Consider the following 24,674-nt stretch of genomic DNA (forward strand, 5'->3'; position numbering starts at 1 on the left):
TACTTTGCAGTACCTGGTGAGGTTGATGTAAAAACAAAGGTGGTTGGAGACTGACTGGCTGCAGTAGTGGGCATATGTGTTGTCTGTGTGGTTACTGGGCATGGATATGATCTCTTATCTATGGTACCATTCGTCCCACACACTGCTGTGATGCAGTTACCATGTCCATCTGTTGTGTTATAGATGGTATCGCCGGGGGGATACTTGTTTCCACGATATGTGCAAGTGCAGGCTGTAAATAGAGCAGATGTATTGTTAAAATAATAACCATTAACAAAAGTTAGTATTTTTACAACCCACAATCTCTCCCAGTCTTTGCATACCTTGGGCATCGTAATGGCATTGGATGGTCATTGAACTGCATGTACTTCAAGAAAGATAACATGAAATATATTTGTCATTTCACCTGTCACAAAGTTAGATAACCTTGTTTGGGACATGTGATATATTCAATACCTACCATGTAAGACAGTTTTCAGTTGTTGGCACTTTGTCATTATCATTATAGTGTCTCCCCTCTTTGTCGTAGCAGCCGCATTGTTCTCTCGAAACACATGTCATTGTATCCTCATCAAAGTATGGCTGTGCAGGAGGACATGTTGGATAGCAACCTAATTGAAAAACAAACAACTGTTGCAACTCTTTGCAAGAAATCGGTTCCTCAATACTTGTCATTATTATTGTGTTCACCTGACATTGTGGTTGAATGAGTGATATTATTAAGCAACTCTTTAAACATAACTTTAAAAAATACAGCCAATGTTTATGTTAAATCTTAAATTTATTTTGATTGGAGATTAGGTCATGTTTCTAAAAACCTCATGCTTGTGGCATACCTTCTAGTGGAGGAATCTGTGTAGAGCAGTTGCCTGAGGGGTTCCTGCAGGTTTTCATACAAGGAGATCCGCATGGCAAGTAGTGCCATTCACATTCACCAGGGGGATTGTAGTAATCACAGAAAATAGCTGGAAAAAAGAATACTACTTAGTGTAGGCACATTCCAGACTGGACAGTAAATGGGATAGGACACTTTAAAAGGCTGAGGGAAGAAATATAGTTATCACTGATAACAAATGGTTGTAATTGATACGTTATTGAGACAAGTTATTACAGATTTAATAGACTTTCCTCCCTTTGTCTTAAAAATAAGTTTAGTTCAGATGTACTGTATTAACTGCGTGCTTATTGTCGCTTTTAAAAATGAAATGTTTCATCTTGGTTACTCACGACAGATCTTTGGGGTTCTCCATGGTATACAGATGCCAGCTTGATTACAGGATTCAGCATAAGCAGCCACAGCAGTGCACAAACACTCGCAGTCTCCACCCGTGTCACAGGCACATGAGTCAAACACACATGCATCAAAAAATGGAGCAGGATCCACCTAGAGCGTAGAGTATGATGATACACTAGTGAGTTAAACAGGGTTACTCCACTACATTTATCTCAAGCATTGTGTCCACATAACAACAACCTACAATGGAGTGGCAGGCAGAGAAGACGTCGCTCTGTATAACGCTGCACTGTTTCTGGGCCCAGGCCTGTCTGTATGGGTTGGCTATACAGGGGCTGGTGATGCTCGGAGCGTCGGGGCAGCTTGGCAAATCCTTCCAGCTGTTTCCAAACACCAGTGGGCTGACAACCACATTATTGCCTCTTGTGGTGAAGTCATTATTTGAATTGCCGTCATTGTTGCCACACAGTCCACATACACGACCCTGGAAAAGTAGAGCTCCTTATGTCATGTTGGTCAATTTAAATATCAAAGCTTGCCTTTTGCTGTTTGAACAAATCAATTGTATTCATATTAAAAGCCCAAACTTCCTTGACATACCTTATATTTTGGGCTGAGCTTAATGAACAAGGTGGTTTTCCTGTCCCACATGAAGATGAGTCCATTGTTGGCTTCAATCACCAGGTAAATGCCCATAGTGCTGTATTGGAATGGAACTGTTTCTTCATTTCCACTAGAGAGCAGCTGGTAGCTTCCCTCTGCTAGAATCAGTTCTGCACTCTGAAAAAGGACAGAAATTGACAGCATACTGCAAAGTTCAAATCTCAACATCTCAGAAAACTTCTCAGCGAATGTCACTGGAGCCAGTGTCCACATTATATGCAGCGAGGAGAAGCTCCTCTTTTTCTGTTGCATTCCATGAACACGATGCACCTCACAAATCAAGTAGTTTGAGACTGCATCTTCACATCTTTGTCTTTTTGTGTGAAAACACCAAGATGGTCCTTTTGAAGGACAGCCAAAGCGTCTTCAACAAAGCAAGTCACACTAGACACGTCAAATCAGACTACCTATGTGAATTCATCTTGAATTTCAGCTTTGTGTCAGCAGTTCATTGTGTGTCATGACATTGCAGGTGGTCTTTTGAAAAGTTTTATGTTGACTGTTTACCCCAAGGAAGATCTTGATGTTCTTAGAGCAGGTGGTTCCTGTTGTTCCACACGGAACATTCTCAGTGAGCACTCTGAAGGTTCCATTACTCTGAGCACTGCCACAGTAGTCCTGAGGAACACACGCATACACACACACACACATACAAATCATCAATATTAGTGGCTCTGCTTGACTATTGACCCATTGGTTCTCATCTTTCTTATAGGTCAGAGATATGGAATGTAGCCATCCTGAAAGATGCAGTTACTGAAGCAAGGCTGGACTCAAAATACTCTAAATAAGTTATTTTCCTCAAACGAAAGATAGAAAAGAGGAGGAAAGAGTAAATCATGTGTGCCGAGTCAGCAGAGATACCTTATAAGAGAAGTTGATTTACAGGAGAATAAATATTTAAAAGAGACACAGAACGCATTATATTCTATGACATTTTTATATTTGGAATTGTCTCCTGGTGTTTGAATGTTGTGTTTGCCTTCACACATATAAATACTTTTCTACCATAAATTGGTGCCGAAAAGTTACCAGAATGCAGGAAATGAAGTGTCCCATCCCCCTTAACCCAATGCTTGAATGAAACCTACGCTCTTGTCCTGGACCATGGAGGTCACCATATATAATTGAATTCTAATGTATTACATGATTCACTTCATATTACACGACTCTGTTACAAGCCAAAGAACTACTGTATACCAGCATTGAGCAGGACTATGCATGTGAAGAAAATGATGGAGAAAGTTTCTCACGGAGGACTCTGTTCAACAACTATTGTGTGTTCATACCTGAGTCAGAATGTATTCGCAACTGCCATCAAAGGTGAAGCGCTTCTGATCAAAAGTCATGTAGTGTCCAGCGCCATAGACCGAGCAGGTTCCATCACACTGGTTGGTGGTGCACTGCCAATTCATGTCTTTACAAGTGCTGTAAACAGATACACGTTAGATTGCATCAGGCTTATAATAAAAGACGTGCCTTGGGACGATCACCACCCACGGCCAACCACCTAGCCAGACCTGCTGGACCAAACACCACCAAACTGCTGCAGGGAGGAGAGTGAGGAGAGCCGAGATGGAAGCAAAGCTAACCCAGCTAAGACCTGAGACTACTCCACTACCAGCCTACTGCTGGCTGTCAGATGTTCGTTCGCAGGAAATAAGATGGATGAAATAAGACCTCAGGAGAACCCAGCAACGGGAGGTCAGTGACTATTGAGCTAACATCTTTACAGAGACCTGGCTCCATCCAGATTCAAGCAGCACTTGATGGGCAAACCACAGGACAGAGAGCAGGACTCCGGTGGACCAGAGGAGGACTCCGTGTTCACATCATGATGCTTGGTGCTCAAACACAGTCACAGTTGATGGAAAATGTTTTCCTCAGTTGAGATTTTAATGTAAAGATGTCGACCATGTTATCTGACCAGAGAATTGTTTTTGTTGTTGCTGTTTACATTCATTATGATGCAAATTCAAAAAAATGCACTACAGGAAAGTACTCCTGTTTTTGTGTGGTTTGTTTGTTTGTATGTTTTTCTTGTGTTACAAATGGGCTACAACTGCATTTTGTCACGGCTGTAAAGTTAGATTTGAGCTGTCCAGCTGTGACAGATTCAAACCCTGAGCAGTTGTTGGCTGCCCTCATTGGCTGCATCATTTTAACTCATTTTATATTCATAAACAGAGTTTTAAATGATGTTTAGATGGATACCTACAGTATCTCATGTATGTGTGTTAAGTACAGCGTTGAAGTCAGGAAGGGGTTGAAGACTGGAATTGGCGGGAAAGCTAGCTTGGCTCTGTTAAAATGCACCTACCAACACCTCTAAAGCTGTGCTGTTCAGAAAACAGATTGTGGGAAGCTGCACACAGTCACCAGCTGTTTGTCAATAAATAGTTCCAACATGTAACTCTGTAACTGTGTTGCATAATGACAATACATGATCCTTGAATTCTTGAATCCTTGAACTTGTACATTTCAGTCACAGATGGAGGTGCAACAAAATACTGATGTACCTGCTGCATATTTCTACCTTAACAGCATTTCACTCTACTTGTGATTCACTTACCAGGTGTTGCAGTCCACCTTGGTGGTTTTTCCAGGCTGGTAAGAGACACCGTTGTGAAGACAGGGACAAGCCTCTGGCTTGATGCAGCCTCCTTTATCATCAGACACCATCCCAGATGGACACATACAGCCGGACATGCACGCTGTAGTCACCTGAAGAATAGATCAAATTTACAATCCACTGTATGGGCGAAATACAGACAGTGCAGGTTCCACAGGGCCCATGGGATGGGGGGGCCATGGGATGGGAGGGCCCATGAAGGGACCAGGCCCTTACAAGTGATTCAGATTGCCAAATAGACAACTGTGTTCAAAGAAAAACCTACATTCATTTGAAAGTGGTGCCATTTGCATTACATCTCCTCAAAAAGGTGACCCATCTGTTTTCTTTTTTTGAAATCGTCAGTAGCAATCTCTAACAACATTATATATATATTCTACATAAACCATACATTTTAAAAAAACTATTAAAAACTATTCAGCTGAAGAAACAGCTTCTTATTTTCTTTGGTATTTGATCATATAAAGGTATGCGATCAGGATTTCTGGGTAATATGTATGTATGTTGTCTCTATTTCATCATGACGAGACAATACAAAGGTGTGTGTGATTACTAGCATGCACTGGAGCCCGTCGTATGCCTTACGCCACTGATCCACCACCATAGTTTCATCCATGCACCAGCAGAGAAAATATTTTACTGTACCCCGAAGAAACATGTCATCTAGATATAAAGTATTAATCTGTATTTGCAGACTCACACAGGCCATGTCTAATGTGTTGCAGCTCTTCTCACACTCCCTTCCTTTAGCAGCCGGACCGTTCGCAGAGCAGTTGAAGAACACCATGGGAGGAGCACAGGCCACTGAGAACAAACATATTGGAAATCATTTATGAAATGAAATGAATCGCGGTCAATAACTTAGCCATTAACCACTCCTGATTTAATACGACATCCAAGATAATGCATTTTATACCTTGATGAAAAACAACAGTAGTACACATTACATCCTGAATCTGTATATAGCCTTATTTTTTCCTAACTCTAGCCAGGTAGTTTTGTTGCCTAAGCCTAACCAAACTCCAGTTAAAAACTAAAAATATGAATAATAAAACAACAGAAAACAATAAGTTAACTATGTGTAATAAACCAGGCTCAACTTCTGGTCTCCTGGGAGGTAATCCTGAGTCTGACCCGTTCATCCACCAGAAGCAACTCCAAACACTTACTTTGTTATTCTTTATATTATTACCATTACCATTTATTCTTTTATTTTTAATTAGCTATAAAATAAAAATCAATTTTTTACTATAGAAACAAGCCCCATGAATCAAACACAGCCCGAGAATCACAACTACAGAACAAAAACTCTGTAGTTTACAATTGTAATATATTTAAATGATGACGAGTCAATTTAAAGGGAGGTAAAGATCCCAATGGCAGTAGCAAACACCTAAAGGCAGAAGGCATGTAAAACAAAACCTTGAGCCCATTGGATGTGCTTGAATGCTAGTAAAGAATTCTAATGCTCATGATTTGAATTAATTTTGAATGATGTCTCTAAGCTACATATTGTAGTAATATATGTAATTATAAAGTTTGTGCTGCAAATGTTATATTTATACTTTGAATTTCCTTTGACCTTCGTATTATTTATTAGTTAAATTGTATTTTCATTCATCTTTTCTGTGTGAGACAAGTAACAGCTGCTAAAGCGCACGTGCTTCTTGTTTGTTTGACCTCTGCACAAACAGAAATGTGATCATGTATGGTTACAGAGTTACATGTTGGAACTATTTATTGACAAACAGCTGGTGACTGTGTGCAGCTTCCCACAATCTGTTTTCTGAACAGCACAGCTTTAGAGGTGTTGGTAGGTGCATTTTAACAGAGCCAAGCTAGCTTTCCCGCCAATTCCAGTCTTCAACCCCTTCCTGACTTCAACGCTGTACTTAACACACATACATGAGATACTGTAGGTATCCATCTAAACATCATTTAAAACTCTGTTTATGAATATAAAATGAGTTAAAATGATGCAGCCAATGAGGGCAGCCAACAACTGCTCAGGGTTTGAATCTGTCACAGCTGGACAGCTCAAATCTAACTTTACAGCCGTTTGAGTTCATATACTACGATCAGGAAGTAATGTAGCGCTCGCTACTCATCAGCTATAATGTTACTTACATGGTTGTGTGAAAAACTCCCCAATGCAGCCCAGTCTGCCCTCCTTACAGGTGCTAGTGGAGAAATATAAACAAAGAAACACATTAATATACATACGTATATAACCTTACAGCACACTGTTTAAACATTTGTCATATTTTTGGTATATCACAAATAATTGAAAGAACAAATATTGACTTGTTCTTCTAAGCTCACTAATCCAACTGTAAACAAAAGGAGAGTTTAGAAGCAGATAAAAGGTGAAAAGTGCACTCATTTGAACCTATGGACTTCCATACACATCACTGCTAATAACTAATAAAAACTTGTGCAATATATCATGTACATACCACATGACCCCGTCCTTGTTGACGACCTGTCCGGCAGGCACCACGGAGCCTTCGTCATAACAGGGACATTCCTGAGATGGGACACACTTCCCAGTGTCATCCAGGAAGGTTCCCTCTGCACAGACACAGCCATCGATGGGCGGGAAGGAGAAGTGACAGCTGAGGTCTGTGCTGCTGATGCAGCGGCAGGTGCGGCTGCTGGACGTGATGTTGTAGGAGTAGACCGTGCTGCTGCGGCAGGAGCTGGCGTATTTCCCTGAGAAGGTCAGACCACAGAATCAGTGAACAACTGTGAGACCGTGCCCGCTGCAACTATCACACATAAGACCCAGTGAATGACAAATACAGAGCACCAAATAATTAAGTAGTTATACATAACTTGTAGTAATTTGGGTTAAAATAAATGAATCCTCACGTGTGATCCTTTGGTATCGCAGAGTGTGTATAGAATAGAGCAAACAGTGAGTGTGTATGTCAGAACACTCAGATGGGATGTTGTGCTCGAAGCAGACTACTCAACACAGTATCGACCTTTCAAAGCACAAGTACTGCAGCAAGATGTTTCCATGACTGGCTTCACAAGGTCAAAGGTCACGTGACCATCCCAAACAAGGCCTTGTTACGTCCCATTGGTATCAGACAAAAGTATCCATAATGAAAGCAGTAAGACCACTTGTATTCTGACTGTTGCAACGTGGTCTCACATTTGAATCCAAAGGTTGGGTTTGATTCTTCTGTTTCCCAATTACTCTCCACTCACCACAGATGCTCTTCCTCCAGCCGCTCATCTGGATTCCTGCTGCTGCACAGGCATGGACATAGGAGGAGACCGCAGCACACATGCAGTCCTCGCTGTTCTCACAGTTACAGCTGTCGTACATGCAGTTCTGTGATGAGACAAAATAAAAAATGTTAAAAGAATGCCTCACGGTCTGGACACTGGTCCACAGAAATATGTGAAAGCCGTAGCTGTGAGCCTTACCTCTCTGTACGAGTCAGGGATGATCTCTGAGTGACAGGAGGCAAACACTCCTTCAGGGTCACTCAGCATGGAGCACCAGTGCTGGGCGTATTTCTCTGTCATTGACAAACAAAGGCCAACATCAGTAATTCGGAAGAACCCACAGTGACAACAGAGAATCTAAATGAGTGCGACCTACCATTCTCCAGACTAAGACTGCAGGGGTTCTCAAAGTTGCTCTTAACATTGGGGCAACCAGCATGTGTCTTCCAGCTGTTGACAAAACCGGTTGCTGTGGCATCTGCAACTCCACTGAGCTTGAGGAAGTCATCAGCTTGGTTACTGTTGAAGTTCCCACAAAGACCTGCAGGCAGACAGCATCACAGTAATGACAACATATACTGTAAGTGGTTGTGAGGTACTCGTTCACAGAACAGAGGAATCACTCCTCATCTTTACAAGGTGAAAGTCACGACGGCTTCAGCAGCTCTCTGTCTATCTATTCATGAAGTCATCCACATTGTGCCGCTATAGCAACTATTGTCTAAATTGTAACCGCTTGGGCAGCTCACAAAAATGATTTATTCATTTAATCAAATCATGAGGTCCATCAATGAAATATTTCCAAACTATAAAACTAAAAACTGCACAATGCTTTATAATGTCTTTATAACTTATTGTTGGCTTTCAGTAATCTATGAAAGAACATCACAAGAACGCAGTCAAATGATTTCCTTTTTTTTCTTAAAGCAAACAATGACTTATAATAACAATATAATGCTTTGTAACAGTGATTGTGATGCATTAGAGCTATGGAAATTATGATACACTATGATGCTTGCAAAACAAGTCAGTGAGTGACAAGCTGAAGTATGAAGATACTTTAACTTACTAGTCATGAATCTAAATGCTTTAGAATGTGTTAAGATTGTTGTTAAAAAGCATTATGAATATTTATGAGTATGTTTGTAATGCCTTATAGACATGCGTAAAATAGAACATGTTACCAAAATACTGACTAGACAACCAGTACATTGTTGGATATTCACATATTCACTGTTTGCAACAACCAATAGGGATGAATAACACCATCCCTATTGAGTTCTGAGGGATGCTTCCAGTCGGAGAGCACACAGGTCATTTTAGTTCACATACCACAGGTCTTGGCTTGGTAGTCACTGGTCACTGAGACGTGGAGCTGCATGACTGGCTGGAGCTGCACCTCCAACAGAACTCCAACAGCCGTCTGAACCAGCAGGTAGAAGGAGGACGCTTTGAAGGCAGAGATTCCAGCTGGGGGGTAAGAGAAAGGATGAGGATGGGAGTTTGTTAAAAGAGTGGAAGGGAAGTGACAGAATGAACTACTATCTGTCTGCCCATCAGGCTAGTCAGAAAAACAGCTCACAGGTAAAGCATATTCAGACTGAAATCTATCATTTTCTTTATCATTTTAATTTTTTTTAAATGAACTAACTAGGTAAACTAAACAGTAGTGCAAAGATCAACCAACAGCATGAACAAATGAAATGACGCTGGCTCTGCAGTAAAGATGGTCCAGCTGGTGGGCATGCTCCTGAGATGTGACGGTGAGAGAACGACCTCACATGGACACAAGATGACGCCAGCCACTCCTTTTCATCAGCCAGCAATGCAATTCATCACATAAGACACACACTGGCACTAACACACTCTCTCCAGTGGGTGTTGCTAGTGCAGCAACCAGGACATTGGTCCTCATTAGTTTCCCACCCACAGCCACAGGCAACTATGTTCATCGGAGTTGACGATCAAGGCTGAACCACAAAGCTCTGCACATGGTTCCTGCCCATGCACAGCCCCTTACCCTTTGCTATGTTCTCAACAGATTTAACTTCAGCGTCAACCAGGACAGCTGTGTGTGACCGGGCCGGCAAGCCAGCCGGATTTCTATAATAAGGCGAGGACAGTGACTCCAACCACAATGTGTTGTGTTTTATAGTGTTTCACTTCACTGAATGAAAACAACTATGGAATATAGAAACCAGCTTAAGTTCTGTATTATATAAACATGAGGACAGATTTAAAGCCGTATTTAAATATTTGTATGAAGTAAGAAATCAGATACCATAGTTTGGGCCTTACAGTGAACTATTTAGGACCTGAGAAGCCTGACAGGAACTTAAATGAAGTGTGTATCTACTCCTCACTTATTCAGCTCAACTGAAAAATATACTGTATATGTGATCATTTGGGCTAACTATATGTTTCTACATGTCAGACAGAGAGAGAAGACAGACAGGTGAGGACTGTACAGTGGAGTGTCTCTCACCAGCAGAGAACGGTAGCTGAGCGTAGATGCCATTCACAAACACCTTGCCATTGGGCTGGATGGTGATCACCTTTATATGACAGGAGACCAGATGTTAGTATTCACATCTTTACACTTCAATGAGCTAAGCAGCTCTCTCAATCGAAAACAGTTACATTGAAAGTATTTTGTATATTATTCTTCATCGTATCTTTTTCACATTTGATTATTTTTTGTAATATTATACGTTTGATTAAAACATAAAAGTAGAAATTATAATCACTATAATAGACTCAATCTAGCTCCAAGTTTACAAGGTTATTTTAACTGCGTACTGAAATGTAAGAAAAACATAATTCAGTAATATACAACTTAATTGTATGAAGATGAAAGATGAAGATATTTTGCTCATTTCCTTCCTAATGTAATACAAATAATGCTGAATAGCTTTGGAAAAAAACCTTCCTTTTGTAATATTGTTGTTCTGGATCATGAAACATATGAACACACTTGTATGTGAGTGTCTGTGTGTGCATCATACTCACATGAGCGCCTCCGGACAGACCCAAGGTAACAGACTTCAGGCAGGTTTCACTCTCAGTCAGCCCACACTGCACCAGTTGTCCCTGAACCACAAACTGGTTTCCACTGCAGTCCTAAACATACAAACACAAAACTATCCAACGACTGCCCAACTGAAACCACATAGCTGCAGTTAGCAGCTGATAGGTATAGAATACCGGTAGAAGGAGTGTGTGTTGTGTAGGACCGTTAACTACACTAACTGTGTGGCTGGATTTTCAACACACACTACTTTGTATAATAACGTATGTTTAGTTGATTTTGTTGTTAATGTTAGATCTGTAAATCAATTTGGAAGCCGTACCCGTTTCCAAACCTTGTTGGTACTGTAGGTATGGTTACACACTTTGGTTACTTTACGTTTCCCCTTTTTAATATCTAAAGGAACTGATTCAATATATGGGATGATAAATCACAACCTTGTATTAGTAATAGCTTTGACTGGTTTGAGGTTGAGGTCTTGTCTAGGCCTGTGATGCAGTGTTGTGCCATGTTTGTATATTACCATGGCAGGTGTGTGTGTGTGTGTGTGTGTGGTATTACAGCACTGGTCATGATGTGATCTACCTTAGCCAGGACGTAGGAGCAGTCCCCATGGAAGGTGTAGTCTTTTCCATCGAAGGTGTTGATGTGAGCCCCGCCCTCCACAGAGCACATTCCTGGACAGTTTTCCTCCGCACACTTCCACTGTCCACTCTCACACACACTGTCAGCACACACAAGTTCATCTTCATTTAAAAGTCCATAACAAACTAGGCAGAAGATATTGTGGGAGCTACTGTATCTCTGCACTAGACACACATTTATATCACAGCAGTTTATTTATTAAACCGCTAAAATCTAAAACAAATTCAGTGATGATCTTCCAAATTTTTGGTCCAATTGTTTTGTTCATTTATATGCAGATGACACTGTTGTATATAAATCTGATTACGATATACCTCAAATTCAAAGCACTGTGCAATCAGGCATTTTTTTTGTATAAAAAGGTTTTTCCAATAAAAATCTCATATTAAAGATGCTGTTTGGTACTAGATATCATTTCAAGTATCGATATGTTAGTTATTCTTGTTACTGATGAGGACTTTGGATTCATTCTGCACTTTTAGGCCTCATTGATTTTATTAAAGATAAAGTAAATCTTAATCAAATAATTGTTTTACTTTCAATTTACTTCCCATTATTGATCAGTTATCAAAATACATCCAAAAAAGGTCTAATCATTTAAATGCAGATTTCAGTAATATCTGTAGATTTGTCAAGATATATCCTGTACACCTAAAACCGTTTTTAGTGGGTTTAGATCATCATATACTCACTTAAATTAGATGAATAATACATTTTCCCAGTTTTAATCATGTGTTAATTGTTCATTTATCTCTTGTCATATGCAAAATATGTCAGAAAATCTGTTTCAGAGCAGTTTTACATTCAATCCCTGTCTTTTCCATAAAACGATTTAAAATGTTTGATGACTCATTCTGCATTCAGGGGCGTTTAAAAAAATATCATAAGACTCTGGGCGACTGGCTAGCCACACTGGTCATATAAAAGTGCAAACGGAGCAATATGGAGAGAGATAGGGTGAGTTGAGTGTTTGAATATGTAAGCATAAGCTTTGTTTGTATTTTCAAAACAATGCAGCTAAGGTTTAATTCAATAAATGTAGTGACACCGAGCCGGTGGAAAATAGGTAATATTTCCCTTTCATCTCTACCTCGTCCTCCTCCTGATCTAACAAGAGTTAAGGGAGGTGTGTGTGTGTGTGTGTGTGTGTGTGTGTGTGTGTGTTGAGTCAACAGTAACACTAAACCTAACCCAACAGTCGTACCATGCATAAACTCTAAACCCGCCCACTTTTTAGCAGTCCAATAGAATGTGAAGGATTTGCTTTCAATCCCTCTAGTAACTGTACACTGCTCAAATATTCCGTTTCACGGGGAATACATCACAGTACAGAAGCTACAGAGGATCTTACTTCCGTTTCACTGCAACTTCAAAATAATTGGGGGAAGTGCTTTTAAGTTTAAAGCACATTAGACTTAGTTTTGTGTGCATCGTTTGACTCAGTACTTTGACACAATGTTATTTTGTGTGGCAGTGTTTTACGTTTGTGCAGATGACACTTTGGGATTATGGGAAAACCCATATGCGTGTGTTCTTGTTGGTGTTACTATGTTGTTGTTTTTGTGTTGTTTACTATTATCTAATGTATTTATTTCTGTTGAAATATCTGAAAACAAGATGGTGCATCTTGGGGCTTATCCTCAAATTAAATAAAACATAGTGAATGGGATTTTTCTGGAAAACTAACACAATTGTAATGTTCCTGCAGACATGCAGACATACTGACACACTCTGTATCTTACCATTGTTTGCAGTTACTGGAGTAGGACTCCCCAGGTCCATAGGTCTTGCTGTTGTAGCTGCAGGAGCACTCGTTCATTGGGACACAACCCTTTCCATTTAAATCATCCAGAACCATGCCTGAAAGTAATCAAAGAATCACTGTCCTGTAACACAGTCTTTGTGTGTGTGTGTGTGTGTGTGTGTGTGTGTGTGTGTGTGTGTGTGTGTGTGTGTGTGTGTGTGTGTGTGTGTGTGTGTGTGTGTGTGTGTGTCACTCTGCTGTACCTGCGGGGCAGAAGCATCCATCGATACAGTGGTTGTCACAGGTGTGGCTGGCCTCTGGGTTGGAGCAGGTATCAGCACAGGGACTCCCACACTCATTGTACTCCATTTTGTAGGGACATGACTTCCCTGTGAATACATCAGATGTTTTTCCCCACTTGACTTACGTAACCTCTCTGACTCTCATTCTGAGCATATAATCACACAAACTTCACTATTGTAGCCTGGTTCCAGCCCCTCAATGGCCTGTCCCCGCTCTCTAAGCTCAGCTTTAAGAAGGGGTAGGGTTGTAACATTCAATAGATAGTCTCTACATCTAACACACCCATGAGTTTGCTCCGAATTTTGCAAGTTAGGAGATCATTTCCATCATTGTCGGTGTAGCCCTGGTCTTGCTTGTTCTTGTTTGGAGAAACCTTGGTGCTGGTGTGGAAGGGCCTGAAGTCTCATCAGCAGTTTAATCACAGCTCTACGTCAAGGTTCATGACCTCTTTAATCAACTATACTAAGTGATACAACCCATAAACTCCTGATTTTTCTTTAAAAAGATATTAGAAAACTGCTGCAACCTATACACTGTATTTTGTATCTGCTTTTTTAAAAATGTGACTGTATCCAAATATAATATCCAAACCAAGAGTGCAACATTCTGACTGTCTCCTCCAAATACTGACCAACATTCTTGATATGCTTACTACAAACTTCAGCATTGACGGGAAATGATGTCAGAGTGAACTTTTCAGAAGTTTTTTCTTTCTAATTTCCTAATGTGATTTTTAGTCTTTGCGTGTTTTAAGTCAATGAACACAGACACCTAAGACACTTTTTGGACAAGCCCTCCTACCAATGAGATATTCAATAATTAGTGTCTAATGAGTCTACTCACAGCAGAGCTCCTTGGTTCTCCAGTTGAGAGGTTTTCCACCAGCATGGCTACACTGTCTGGAGAACTCGGACACAGTGTTGCACAGGCAGATGGGGTCTGCGTGTCCATCTATGCCATTGCCGCAGTGGCAGAGGTCCGCAACACAGGCAGAAGTGAAGGAGGCAACGTCCAGCAGACTGTGACAGCTGCTGAAGGCCGGCCCTGTGAGGATCTGCTCACACAGAGGTTTCTACAGGACAGACAGACAGGAATGGAGCCGAAGGCGAAGACATGAAGATAGCATGTTATTAGGCAGGCAAGAATCTGAAACATATCGGCATTAATTCTGTCAAAATCGTTACAAAGGCCACACATATTGTTCAATGTCAACTTGTGGAATTACTGAAAATGAATGTATGACCAGGCGGCAGCTGGTGATTATTTACCCTTTCTGCTGACACACTAGAAATATTGTTGTCTATCTTTGTGCACTGAGCTTTGAGTCCAACTATAGGACGGTTGCATGACCACTTTTAGACCTCTTGTAGTGCTATGGACCTTTTTTTCGTTGATTGGTTCATCAGTTAACGCACCAAGCTGCAAGCTATTAAAAATGTATTTAAACAATACTGGATTTAAAATCAGCTTTGCAAATATTTTATAAGGAGTGAGAGATATGTTTGACCTCAAGGGTATAATGGGTTTTGGTGAGTAACACTGAAGGTAAACATAACGTTGCAGGGCCTCTTGAAGCTTTCTGACTCTGCATGATATTATGTGGCCGCCAATTAAAACCCACTTCTCCTATTTGCACTGGTTGTGCAAATAGGAGAAGTGGGTTTTACTGTACAGGACACATGACAGTATTCAGACTCAATGTAAGCTTGTCAAAACAAACATTATGTGTGAAATATATGTCAGTCTTGTTACTGTTACCATTTTGTTACCAGTAGCATTCAGTCTGCACTGACACCGCAAGACATAGTTATCTGAAAATAAGGGCCAACCTCTAAGAAATCAGGGACTGGCCATGGTTTAATAAGTATTCCATTATAACTGAGTGAAGCCTCACCATGTCCTTGCAGCTTTGAGTTGATTCCAGTGTGTAGTCAGAGCAGATTTCAGTTGGACCATCCATTTTCCAGAAGTTAGCAAAATCCACTGGGGATATTTTCACACCTGTTTGGATAATATTTAAAAAAACATCTTAGTTTTGTGGCCACGTCTACACTGACTGACTTGTTAAAGTGGGTCAAAGTGTACCATGGCTGTAGAATTCATTGTAGAGCTGAACTCCATTAAAGTCTCCACAAAGACCACATGTTTGGTTCTTGTACTTCAGGTCCAGTTCAACCTGTGAGGACAAAAAGCATCGCCTTAAGCAGGAGCTAGAATCTGCAGCACAGTTGTTTTTTTATTATACTTTGTTCATCCTGCTAGGGGAAATTGGTTCTCTGCATTTGACCCATCCCTATACATCCCTATGCAGTGGGCTGCTCCTGAAAAGCGCCCGGGGAGCGGTTAGGGGTTCAGTGTCTTGCCCAGGGACACTTCGGCATAGGACTCGTAGCAGCCGAGGATCGATCCTCTCTACCCAATGAGCCACAGCCGCTCCCAAAGCAGCTTTAGTAGCATTCTCCAAGTCTGTCTGTTTAATTAACTCTGTTTTCAATCAACAGGCTAATGTAACACTTGCCACTTGTTAGATTACAAAGCATGACATTGTCATGATAGTCATTTGTTCAATGTGCAGCCTTACTCTGTAATATCTTCATTTGAAGCTTTGACAGTACTTTTAAACAATAACGGTCATAATGTGGAGGGTTGAATCTCCCCCACCGAGAGAAGGCCGGAGAGCACGCTCCACTGTTGTTTTACAGTAGAGTTGCTTCTTAATAAATCTACCATAAACTGGTTTACAATTAAAAAGTATTTAATCCTACTGAAGCTAATACAATTACAGAATGAAGTACACCACTAACAGAATATATAATAATATGATCCGCGCGGAAAAGCTATTCACTCGCGACTCAGCCTGAAAACACAGATGCTTCCACGCTGAGAGCCGAGTAGGAAGAGAGTGAATTCCTTTCCAGCACTTCCTCTTACAGTTTGAAATCCCCTCCCTTTTGTCCATCTTAATTCCTATTGGCTAATTTCGGTTGCCTCCTCCTGGCGTCAGGCTTCCGAAAACCCTCGCGCGGGCACAACCTGCAAATGTCTGTCTAGAAGTCTGACTTTCCCTTGGCTATTCTTCACAGTTTAATACATTCAATGACTGTCTTTTATGGCTTAACACTTCTATGGTAAACATTCTATATAAAGATTAGGATTTGCAACTTTTGGCAAAAACCTTCACAAGTTTCACAAGCAAATATTAAGGTGCTACAAATTCTACTAAGATACACTTTTAACTACAAAACACTTCTAACTACAAATTCTAAAACACTTACAATTATGAATCTTCTAATTATGTATTCCAAAACACTTCTAATTATGATTTCTTAATTATGAATCATTAAACACTTCTATTATAATTTCTTAAAACACACTTCCAAACCCCAAATTTCCTACAATAACACAGCCACAATCCTACCAGAAAAGAGTCGTCCTCATTCCAGATAGCAACTAATCCCAGCTTTGCTTTGATTTTGATGTAGGTGGGAGTTTTCTCGATGAGCACTCCTCCTTGACTGAATGGTAGGATGGCTCTGCAAAAGGAAAAATCACATTATTTTGGTCATTAGAGTCAAAGGTAGATTGTCAATGGTACCAACCCATATGGGAAGGCAAGCAAAGGGTGTCAGTAGATGAAAGTCTGTATGGCTGATGTTTTTTTATTGCTGATGCAATCCAAACCATTCATTTTGGTGTTTTTATGAGATATTAATAGGAAAGGGCAGAGTTTTAAGAGTAAACTTACGATTTGCCATCAACGATCACAGAGCCCTCAGAAAGCTCCACCACTGAACCCTCCAGCTTCATAATGATGCTTTTGATGGTGTGATGGGCGCCAGCCTCCTGTCTTCTTATCTGGATGTTGAAGTCCTTGTAACTGCTCCGGCATGAAGAGGCCAGGACATAGTTGCAAGTGGAGTGCAACTGGAAAACATCTCCATCAAAGGTCTTGAAGTGGAAGTTGCCCCACGTACTGCAAACCTGGCCGTTGTGGATGGGACTCACGCCTACAAAGACAGGACATGGCACCACAACAGTGGCCGTACTTTACACAGGCCTTCACCTACATGAATGAATTCTCACACATTGCCTACATAAGGACACATTTTACAGTTACTAACCAACAAGCTCACCTGTTATTTTTCCAGGAATCTGGGATATGGAGGAGAACACGTTCACAGCAGACTTTGCCTCTGTTGAAAGAAGTAAGAGTTATTTGTCAAGTTATTTGTCAAGTAATCAATAATCAAATCTTAAACTATATTAAAACAAAATAAGGCTGTAGCATATGGATAAACATTTGAACTGTTAATAGTCCCATTTGTCATATTTGCTAGGCTGCCGAATGGAATGTGGTAAATGTACCGCTGTGCCAGGCAGCTCCAACGGCAGACAGGGCCAGCCACAGCAGCCACTCATTAGCCATAGCCATCTTCTTCTCCACAGGATCTCTGAGAAAGATGGAAGGGAGGCCGAGCTCTTTATAGCAGGGGGCAAGGTCTTAATGTGGCAGGTGAGGGAGTGGCAATTCCATAGCTTGACATGGTGATTCATGACTTCCGGTTTTGCTTGTCCCATTTATTTCCATTGTCCTTGGTTCACTCCGCTTCAAACAACTGATATATATGAAGGGCGAGGTTACAGAGCATGCAAACAGATGTCCACCCCACATCTGTGATGGAAACAAACTAGCACCTAAATGCCACGGCCTATACTGATGTGGAATCCATGTCCACAATGACGACCATTCTACCGTGGTGTTTTTACTTGATCCACGTGATGTGTTCTTTTGATCATACAGTTTAATAACTTTCTGTATCCATATTCAAGTTCAAAACCACCTTTAAACAAAGATTACCAGTTACTACCAGAGTTGACTGTGGCTCAGGGGTTAGAGCGGGTCGTCCTTAAATCACAAGGTTGGCGGTTCTATGCCTGACAGTTGATCCCCGGATGTCTCATACGATCCCACTGATTCTGATGCTTAAAATGCAGAATTTCATGTACGTGACTGTATGTATGTGATTGAAATAATAACAATTCCAGATTCTTTTTATCTGCTCCCATAAATGACCGCTTGTTATCGCTAGTTTTATACTTAGGTCGAATGATGACAACTGAACCAGTTCCATTCACTGAATCACTAATCACTGAATCCATAATAGACACCATACCAGCTGTGATGCTGAATCGCAAAGTGTAAAGTGGGGGGTGCCAATGTCCCCTTCACCACTTCCTACGCCCCTTCCTATGGCGCTCTTGCTCGGATCCAGCCATCTTTGACCTTCATTTTTTATCTCAACTACACACCATTAAAGAAAAGCAGCATTAAGACACACCACTAGAAGGAAGTGCTGTTTTGTCATTTGGTTGAACTTAAACATCAACAGTGATTTCAGAGGAACCTTAAGAATTGGGGATAACCATTGCTTAAAACCGCAACTCAAACCCAAACACGTGTCCTGTATTTGAGAAGATGACTTCAGTATGTTTCTACCTGTGCCAATGACCAGTGAGAAGGAAACCAAAAGTTCTTTCTTTTCAGGCTCAGAGCTTAAGGATACAGCTTTTGCATTATTCAAGGTCCAAATAGGAAACCTGAAAATCTGATTTAGACCTGTGGGAATAATAGACCACCATTATGACCAATTACGGAACACATGGCTTTAGATAATTAAAGACTCTACTAAATACTCCTCTGAGTGTTTTCATTGGCTTTGCTTTATCATATTTTGACTCAAACGATAAAAGATTAAACCTATTCAAGGTGTGTTCTGATGTCTGGGTGATTAACAGTTTTTATCTTTTGTTTTCTTATCACCAGCAGTCATCTTTAACAATAGAAAGACTCAACAGTGACGCAACAAGAATGGAAAGCAGAGATTACTTAAATGCATTACAGATCCATTAGTCTTGTGTTACCATCCACCCAAATGAGATTATGAAGCTGCTTGAAGAGGGTCTGCTGTGCACTGCACAGCAGCATGGGTGTAGCCCTGACATTTATAAAGCAACACAAATCAGCAATTGTTTTCAGTCATGCTATTTGAATCCTGTTGTTTCATAAGAGTTTCTGTAAAACAAAAACATTAGCTCCTAAAATTAGATTAGATCAGATCAGATTCAAGTGTATTGTTATAGCACAGCAGGTACTAATACAGCAATATATATATATATATATTAGTGCTGGGCAACGATTACAATTTTCAATCGCGATTAATCACATTGTTATGCGCAAAGTTCAATAATGAATTAAAAAGTAGTGTATTGCGCACTTTTATTTTAAAAGTACTGCTATATGAACAAAAGTGCAATAACATTTAGTTTGCAAACACTTTAAACACATCAGGTGCTTTTTAGCAGCAGTATTCCCTTTACACAGTAGCAGTTATAATGATTCTGATAACAGATATTCAGCCGGTGTTCACAACTTTATTTTATCACGTTAACTTGCCCAGCACTAATATATATAAATACATTTAAAAACATTATATATATATTGCTATATCATATATATAAATGATGAGGATGCTCTTAATGGTGCAGCAGTAGAAGTTCACTACAATCTGTGGAGACAGAGGGACTTTCTTCAGTCTCCTCAAGAAGAAGAGATGCTGGTGAGCCTTCTTGACGAGGGTCAATGTGCTGAAGGTCCAAAGATAGTCCTTGGAGATGTGGACACCCAGACACTTAAAGCTGGCGACACACTCAACCTCTGTACCGTTGATACAGATGGGAGTGCGTTTACCACCTTTGGGCTTCCTGAAGTCTACAATGAGCTCCTTGGTCTTCTTGGTGTTGAGAGTAAGGTTGTTGTCAGTACAACACGCTGCCAGGTGCTGGACCTCGGCGCTGTATGCTGGCTTATCAGTGTTGTTGACGAGGCCAGCACGAGTTGTGTCTTCTGTGAACTTGATAAATATATTAGAACCATGTATGTGCATGTCATTGTAGTTGAAGCGGAAGTATAGAAGAGGACTCAGCCCCGTGGGACACAGGTGTGCTGGGTTGAGGAGGTGTTTGTCTAACCTAACAGACTGGGGATCTGTTGGTTAGGAAGTCCACTATCCAGTGCAGAGTGGTGTTGATGCCCAGGTCACAGAGTTGAGTGATCAGTTTGGAGGGGATGATGAACAGCATTGTCAGATCGAAGTTGTTGTTGTGGGTGAGAGCTGAGTGTAGGTTGTGGAGATGTTGTCCTACGTACACCTATTCTGGCGGTAGGCGGGGGTGGATGTGCTTGGCTTTCTTGATGCCTTTCTTCAGGATAGGCCTGGATGAACTGTAGCCCAAAGATTCAACTGATCTGATAGTAGTGTTGCATGCCTTTAGCAGTAGGTGAATCTCTCTGTATCTCCATGGCTTCTGATTTGGGAATGTTGTTAACCGTTTTAGGTTGGTAACACTGTTGATGTTAGTGTTGTTATAGTCTAGAATGGAGGAGGAATTCAAATCAATGTCCATGGGTGGTCTGGGTGGCAAACTTACTCCAGTCTGTTTGTTCTGAATTGATAATGTAAGTTTATTCACCCAGGCCCTATGTTCATTTTAGTTTGTTTATTGAATTAAATCCAAAGAGGCAGAAATGAGAAACGGCAGCTTGGAAGATGGACCTTCAGTTAGCGACTGTAGCAACTGGATTTCAGTCAGCGCAAACCCAAGCGTCAGGGAAGGAGAGGTCTTCTTTTTCTGCCATTTTGGTTTCAATCCAATAAACATATGGAAACATACATGGACAATCCCAACTCTTGGGCCTGATCTGGCTGGTAAATACACTAGCTTGCTGTTTGCAAAATGCATTATTCCAATCATTGATCGTATTTAGAACAACATTATTATCTGTAGTGTTCCTTTATTTTATTCGGACCATTGGCTCCATGATAATAACTAGCTTGCCATTTGTAAAATACTTTATCAGCTAACGTTACAAAGCAACAAACATCAGATCCATGCAGTGAAACTAAGTTACAGCTAGCGTATTTTGCTAACTTTATCGTTGGCAAAATACTATCCGAGTGAATTTAGTTTACTAGCTTGCAAATTATTTCACTGACGAACGTGATCAATGATTCTAACTTATGGATCACGACAAACAGTATCGATTTTAGCCAACAATAAATGATTTAATAAAGGTACAAACAAAATTGTATAACTAAGGATTGCTTTCTACTAGCAGAGAGCAATGCAAGGCAGCGGTGGCCAACCAGCTAACTGTAAGCTAAGACAAACTACGGTTAGCCAGCTAGCTTTAACCTAGCTTTGCGGCATGGTTCTGGTGTTGGTTGCTTCGTAATGTTCGCTGATGAAGCCATTTGCAAACGACAAGCACATACAAAGTGCGAGCATGCGCACACATGATCAACAGGATGCTGGTTGCAGTTAATGGATTCACTCTCTAGCTTGCTACACCACCACCGCAATTCCTCTCCCTCTATCTCTGTCTCTTTCTTTCTCTCTCTCTCTCTCTCTCACTTGCTCGTTCTCATTGAGCCGAGAGGACTGACAATGGGACTCCATATTACACTTTTGATGCCCACCAGTGTTGTTCAGAAAGATACACATAGTACCTTTACCTGGATGCTGAACTTGTCACAAATTGTAGTGAATGACAAGACAAATAAGGTAGTTTTATGAAAGTCATTGTATTACCCATTGGCATATTGTTTTTGTCACCTATATCTGATAGTAGCAGAGGGTATTTGAAAAAAGACAAAAGATCAAAAGATCACTGTCTTCAGTGGTAGCTTTGGCTCTGACTTGAATGTAAAGTGAAAATGTTGCACAATATTGAAATTGTCTGAGTCAACCTGAAATGTGACAACATTGGGTGTTTGGACAGCGTTCACCTCCTTTAACCAACAGTGATAACTGGGTTGAGAGTTCGGTGGGTTGAGAGTTCGGTGGTTTGAGCCTAATCACAATAAAGCAGCACCTGTGGTTTGACATGGATTATTTTGGAGAAATCTGAACATATTCTTTAATCAAAGCAAAGTCACACAGCAAATATTTGATACAATGAAAATAAGGCTAGCATGACTAAATCATCCATCCATCCATCCATTTTCCTCCACTTATCCGGGGTCGGGTCGCGGTGGCAACAGGCCAAGCAGGCTGACCCAGACCTCCCTCTCACCGGCAACATGTTCCAGCTCATTCTGGGGGATCCCGAGGCGTTCCCAGGCCAGGGGATGCCCGAACCACCTCAGCTGACTCCTTTCGACGCGAAGGAGTAGCGGCTCGACTCCAAGCTCCCTCCTGATGACCGAGCTCCTTACCCTATCTCTAAGGCTGAGCCCGGCCACCCTACGGAGGAAACTCATTTCGGCCGCTTGTAGCCGCGACCTTGTCCTTTCGGTCACGACCCAGAGTTCGTGACCATAGGTGAGGGTAGGAACGTAGACCGAGTGGTAAATTGAGAGCTTTGCCTTCCGGCTCAGCTCCCTCTTCACCAAGACGGTCCGGTGCAGCGCCTGCTTTACTGCTGCAGCCGCACCGATCCGCCTGTCGATCTCCCGCTCCATCTTACCCTCAGTCGTGAACAAGACCCCGAGATACTTAAACTCCTGTCCGTGAAAGTCACGAACAGGACCGAATAACATGTTTTTTCACAATAAACACTTGAAATGATGAAAGGCACTTGCAAATCACAAGGTAGCAAACAATGTAAACCATACTTTGGTGTTTCATTTTTACCTCTTTACTTAAGATTTCATTCAACTTATTTTCTTTTTACAAAATGTACCCATTTAGTACAAGTCACATATACTTTACCGCTACCTATTTTGCAAACCGTGCTACTGTGGTTAAGAAATTTGAATGTATTTTATTTTTTTCTAAAATAAAATACATTCATTCATACATTTTACTAAATCATGAGTACATATAAAAAGAATCAGCTGAGAAACCCATTTATATCATCCAGACTTATCTTATGATTACATTTTTAAGGAATATGACTAGTGAGTTGGTTTATGCCAACACAAGTATGCCACATATAATGGCTATACTTTTATTTTACACTTTACATTTTTCTACAAGTCGATTACAAATGTGCCATGAGCTACAGTAGCATATGACATAAATAGGTATTTGTCATTACTATGTACTGTAAACATAATTTATATGTACAAATACAGGATTTTTTCTATTTAGTAAATGGAAAACACAATGTGGAGAGTACTGTATAATCCCACTGTGTAACTACTTGTGTGAATTAAAGTCTGGTGTGAACTTCAATTTGCTGCATCTCCCTTCTTTGTTACAGCCAACAAGCCGGTTGTAACAGATATGGTTACTCATAGAAGATTTAGTTCACACAGTAAATGATCATTTAAAAGCTCAATGAATTAAATTTGAACAGCATTGAATACTGATCTAAGCCTATTCAATCTGTTGCCCCTCTTGTCTTGTCTTGGTGTCCTATGGTATTTTTCAGAGACACAAACCACAATTCTTTATTTTAACATGCAATGCAATAGATCTGCTTTCTACTCATGCTTGACCCATTCAATACACAACATACACCTGCCGTCATTTTAATCCTTGAGCATTAACTGGGTCTGCAACATGGTGGGCAATAAATGGTGTAGACTAAGTACTGAATTTTACAGAATTGCCTTTTCTCAATTTGCCCTTCAATCAAATTCAGTGCAACCGGGTCAGAAGTCTAGACACTGCCAATAAGTCAGGGCTAACAGTGGATATGGGAGGAGGTGTCATCTGAATAGGTGGTTTTCCCAAAGATGTGCAGTAACTTATTCTGCCACTGGGGCCAGAACAGAGAAAAGCCAAGAGGACTCACCACAAGCTCGTTGGAGTGAGGAGGGCAACATTAAATTCTAAATGTAACTAGAGCAGGGGCTGAACAGGGCTTTCCATAAGCACTGGCTTAACAGGCAACTAATTTCAGTCCAGTCGTTTTTACTTCAAGATGTATTTTGCAATACAATTTAGTATTGTATCAATACTATTGTTCTTGTAAGAGATAGGGTTGGACCATGAAATGGTAAGGTGAAGAATCACAGGCCAAATGCTCTTTCCAGCATAGTTTCACTTGAATAAGACTGAGATCTTGTGTCCAAAAAAACGATTTCATTCTTTGAAACTTTGTGACTAGCATAATGTTTTCTGACACCTTTTTTAATACATCTCAAAGATTCACATTAAAAAAACATTACATGTGAGT

At 40.7% G+C, this 24,674-nt stretch overlaps 1 protein-coding gene across 1 annotated transcript in view; it reads right to left on the minus strand.

Annotated features, from left to right (window-relative positions):
- Positions 1-24,674, minus strand: part of LOC142948814 (uncharacterized) — a 46,780-nt gene that overhangs the window by 17,188 nt on the left and 4,918 nt on the right. The window contains exons 2-33 of the mRNA XM_076090924.1: positions 20,528-20,661; positions 20,066-20,400; positions 19,412-19,485; positions 17,855-17,968; positions 17,623-17,682; positions 17,235-17,496; positions 16,908-17,022; positions 15,575-15,665; positions 15,384-15,490; positions 14,333-14,561; positions 13,450-13,575; positions 13,185-13,302; positions 11,383-11,521; positions 10,779-10,889; positions 10,255-10,324; positions 9,102-9,239; positions 8,146-8,310; positions 7,968-8,062; positions 7,746-7,872; positions 6,986-7,241; positions 6,657-6,709; positions 5,230-5,333; positions 4,470-4,621; positions 3,187-3,325; positions 2,405-2,515; positions 1,835-2,014; positions 1,479-1,718; positions 1,228-1,384; positions 837-965; positions 461-611; positions 324-367; positions 14-232 (exon numbers count right to left, since the gene is read on the minus strand). Coding sequence (XP_075947039.1) covers positions 14-232; positions 324-367; positions 461-611; positions 837-965; positions 1,228-1,384; positions 1,479-1,718; positions 1,835-2,014; positions 2,405-2,515; positions 3,187-3,325; positions 4,470-4,621; positions 5,230-5,333; positions 6,657-6,709; positions 6,986-7,241; positions 7,746-7,872; positions 7,968-8,062; positions 8,146-8,310; positions 9,102-9,239; positions 10,255-10,324; positions 10,779-10,889; positions 11,383-11,521; positions 13,185-13,302; positions 13,450-13,575; positions 14,333-14,561; positions 15,384-15,490; positions 15,575-15,665; positions 16,908-17,022; positions 17,235-17,496; positions 17,623-17,682; positions 17,855-17,968; positions 19,412-19,485; positions 20,066-20,400; positions 20,528-20,661 — 4,545 coding nt within the window. The remainder of the gene's footprint in view (positions 1-13; positions 233-323; positions 368-460; positions 612-836; positions 966-1,227; positions 1,385-1,478; positions 1,719-1,834; positions 2,015-2,404; positions 2,516-3,186; positions 3,326-4,469; positions 4,622-5,229; positions 5,334-6,656; positions 6,710-6,985; positions 7,242-7,745; positions 7,873-7,967; positions 8,063-8,145; positions 8,311-9,101; positions 9,240-10,254; positions 10,325-10,778; positions 10,890-11,382; positions 11,522-13,184; positions 13,303-13,449; positions 13,576-14,332; positions 14,562-15,383; positions 15,491-15,574; positions 15,666-16,907; positions 17,023-17,234; positions 17,497-17,622; positions 17,683-17,854; positions 17,969-19,411; positions 19,486-20,065; positions 20,401-20,527; positions 20,662-24,674) is intronic.

Source organism: Anarhichas minor, unplaced genomic scaffold (genome assembly GCF_050575085.1).
Source record: "Anarhichas minor isolate MPS153535 unplaced genomic scaffold, ASM5057508v1 ptg000013l, whole genome shotgun sequence".
Classification (NCBI taxonomy): domain Eukaryota; kingdom Metazoa; phylum Chordata; class Actinopteri; order Perciformes; family Anarhichadidae; genus Anarhichas; species Anarhichas minor.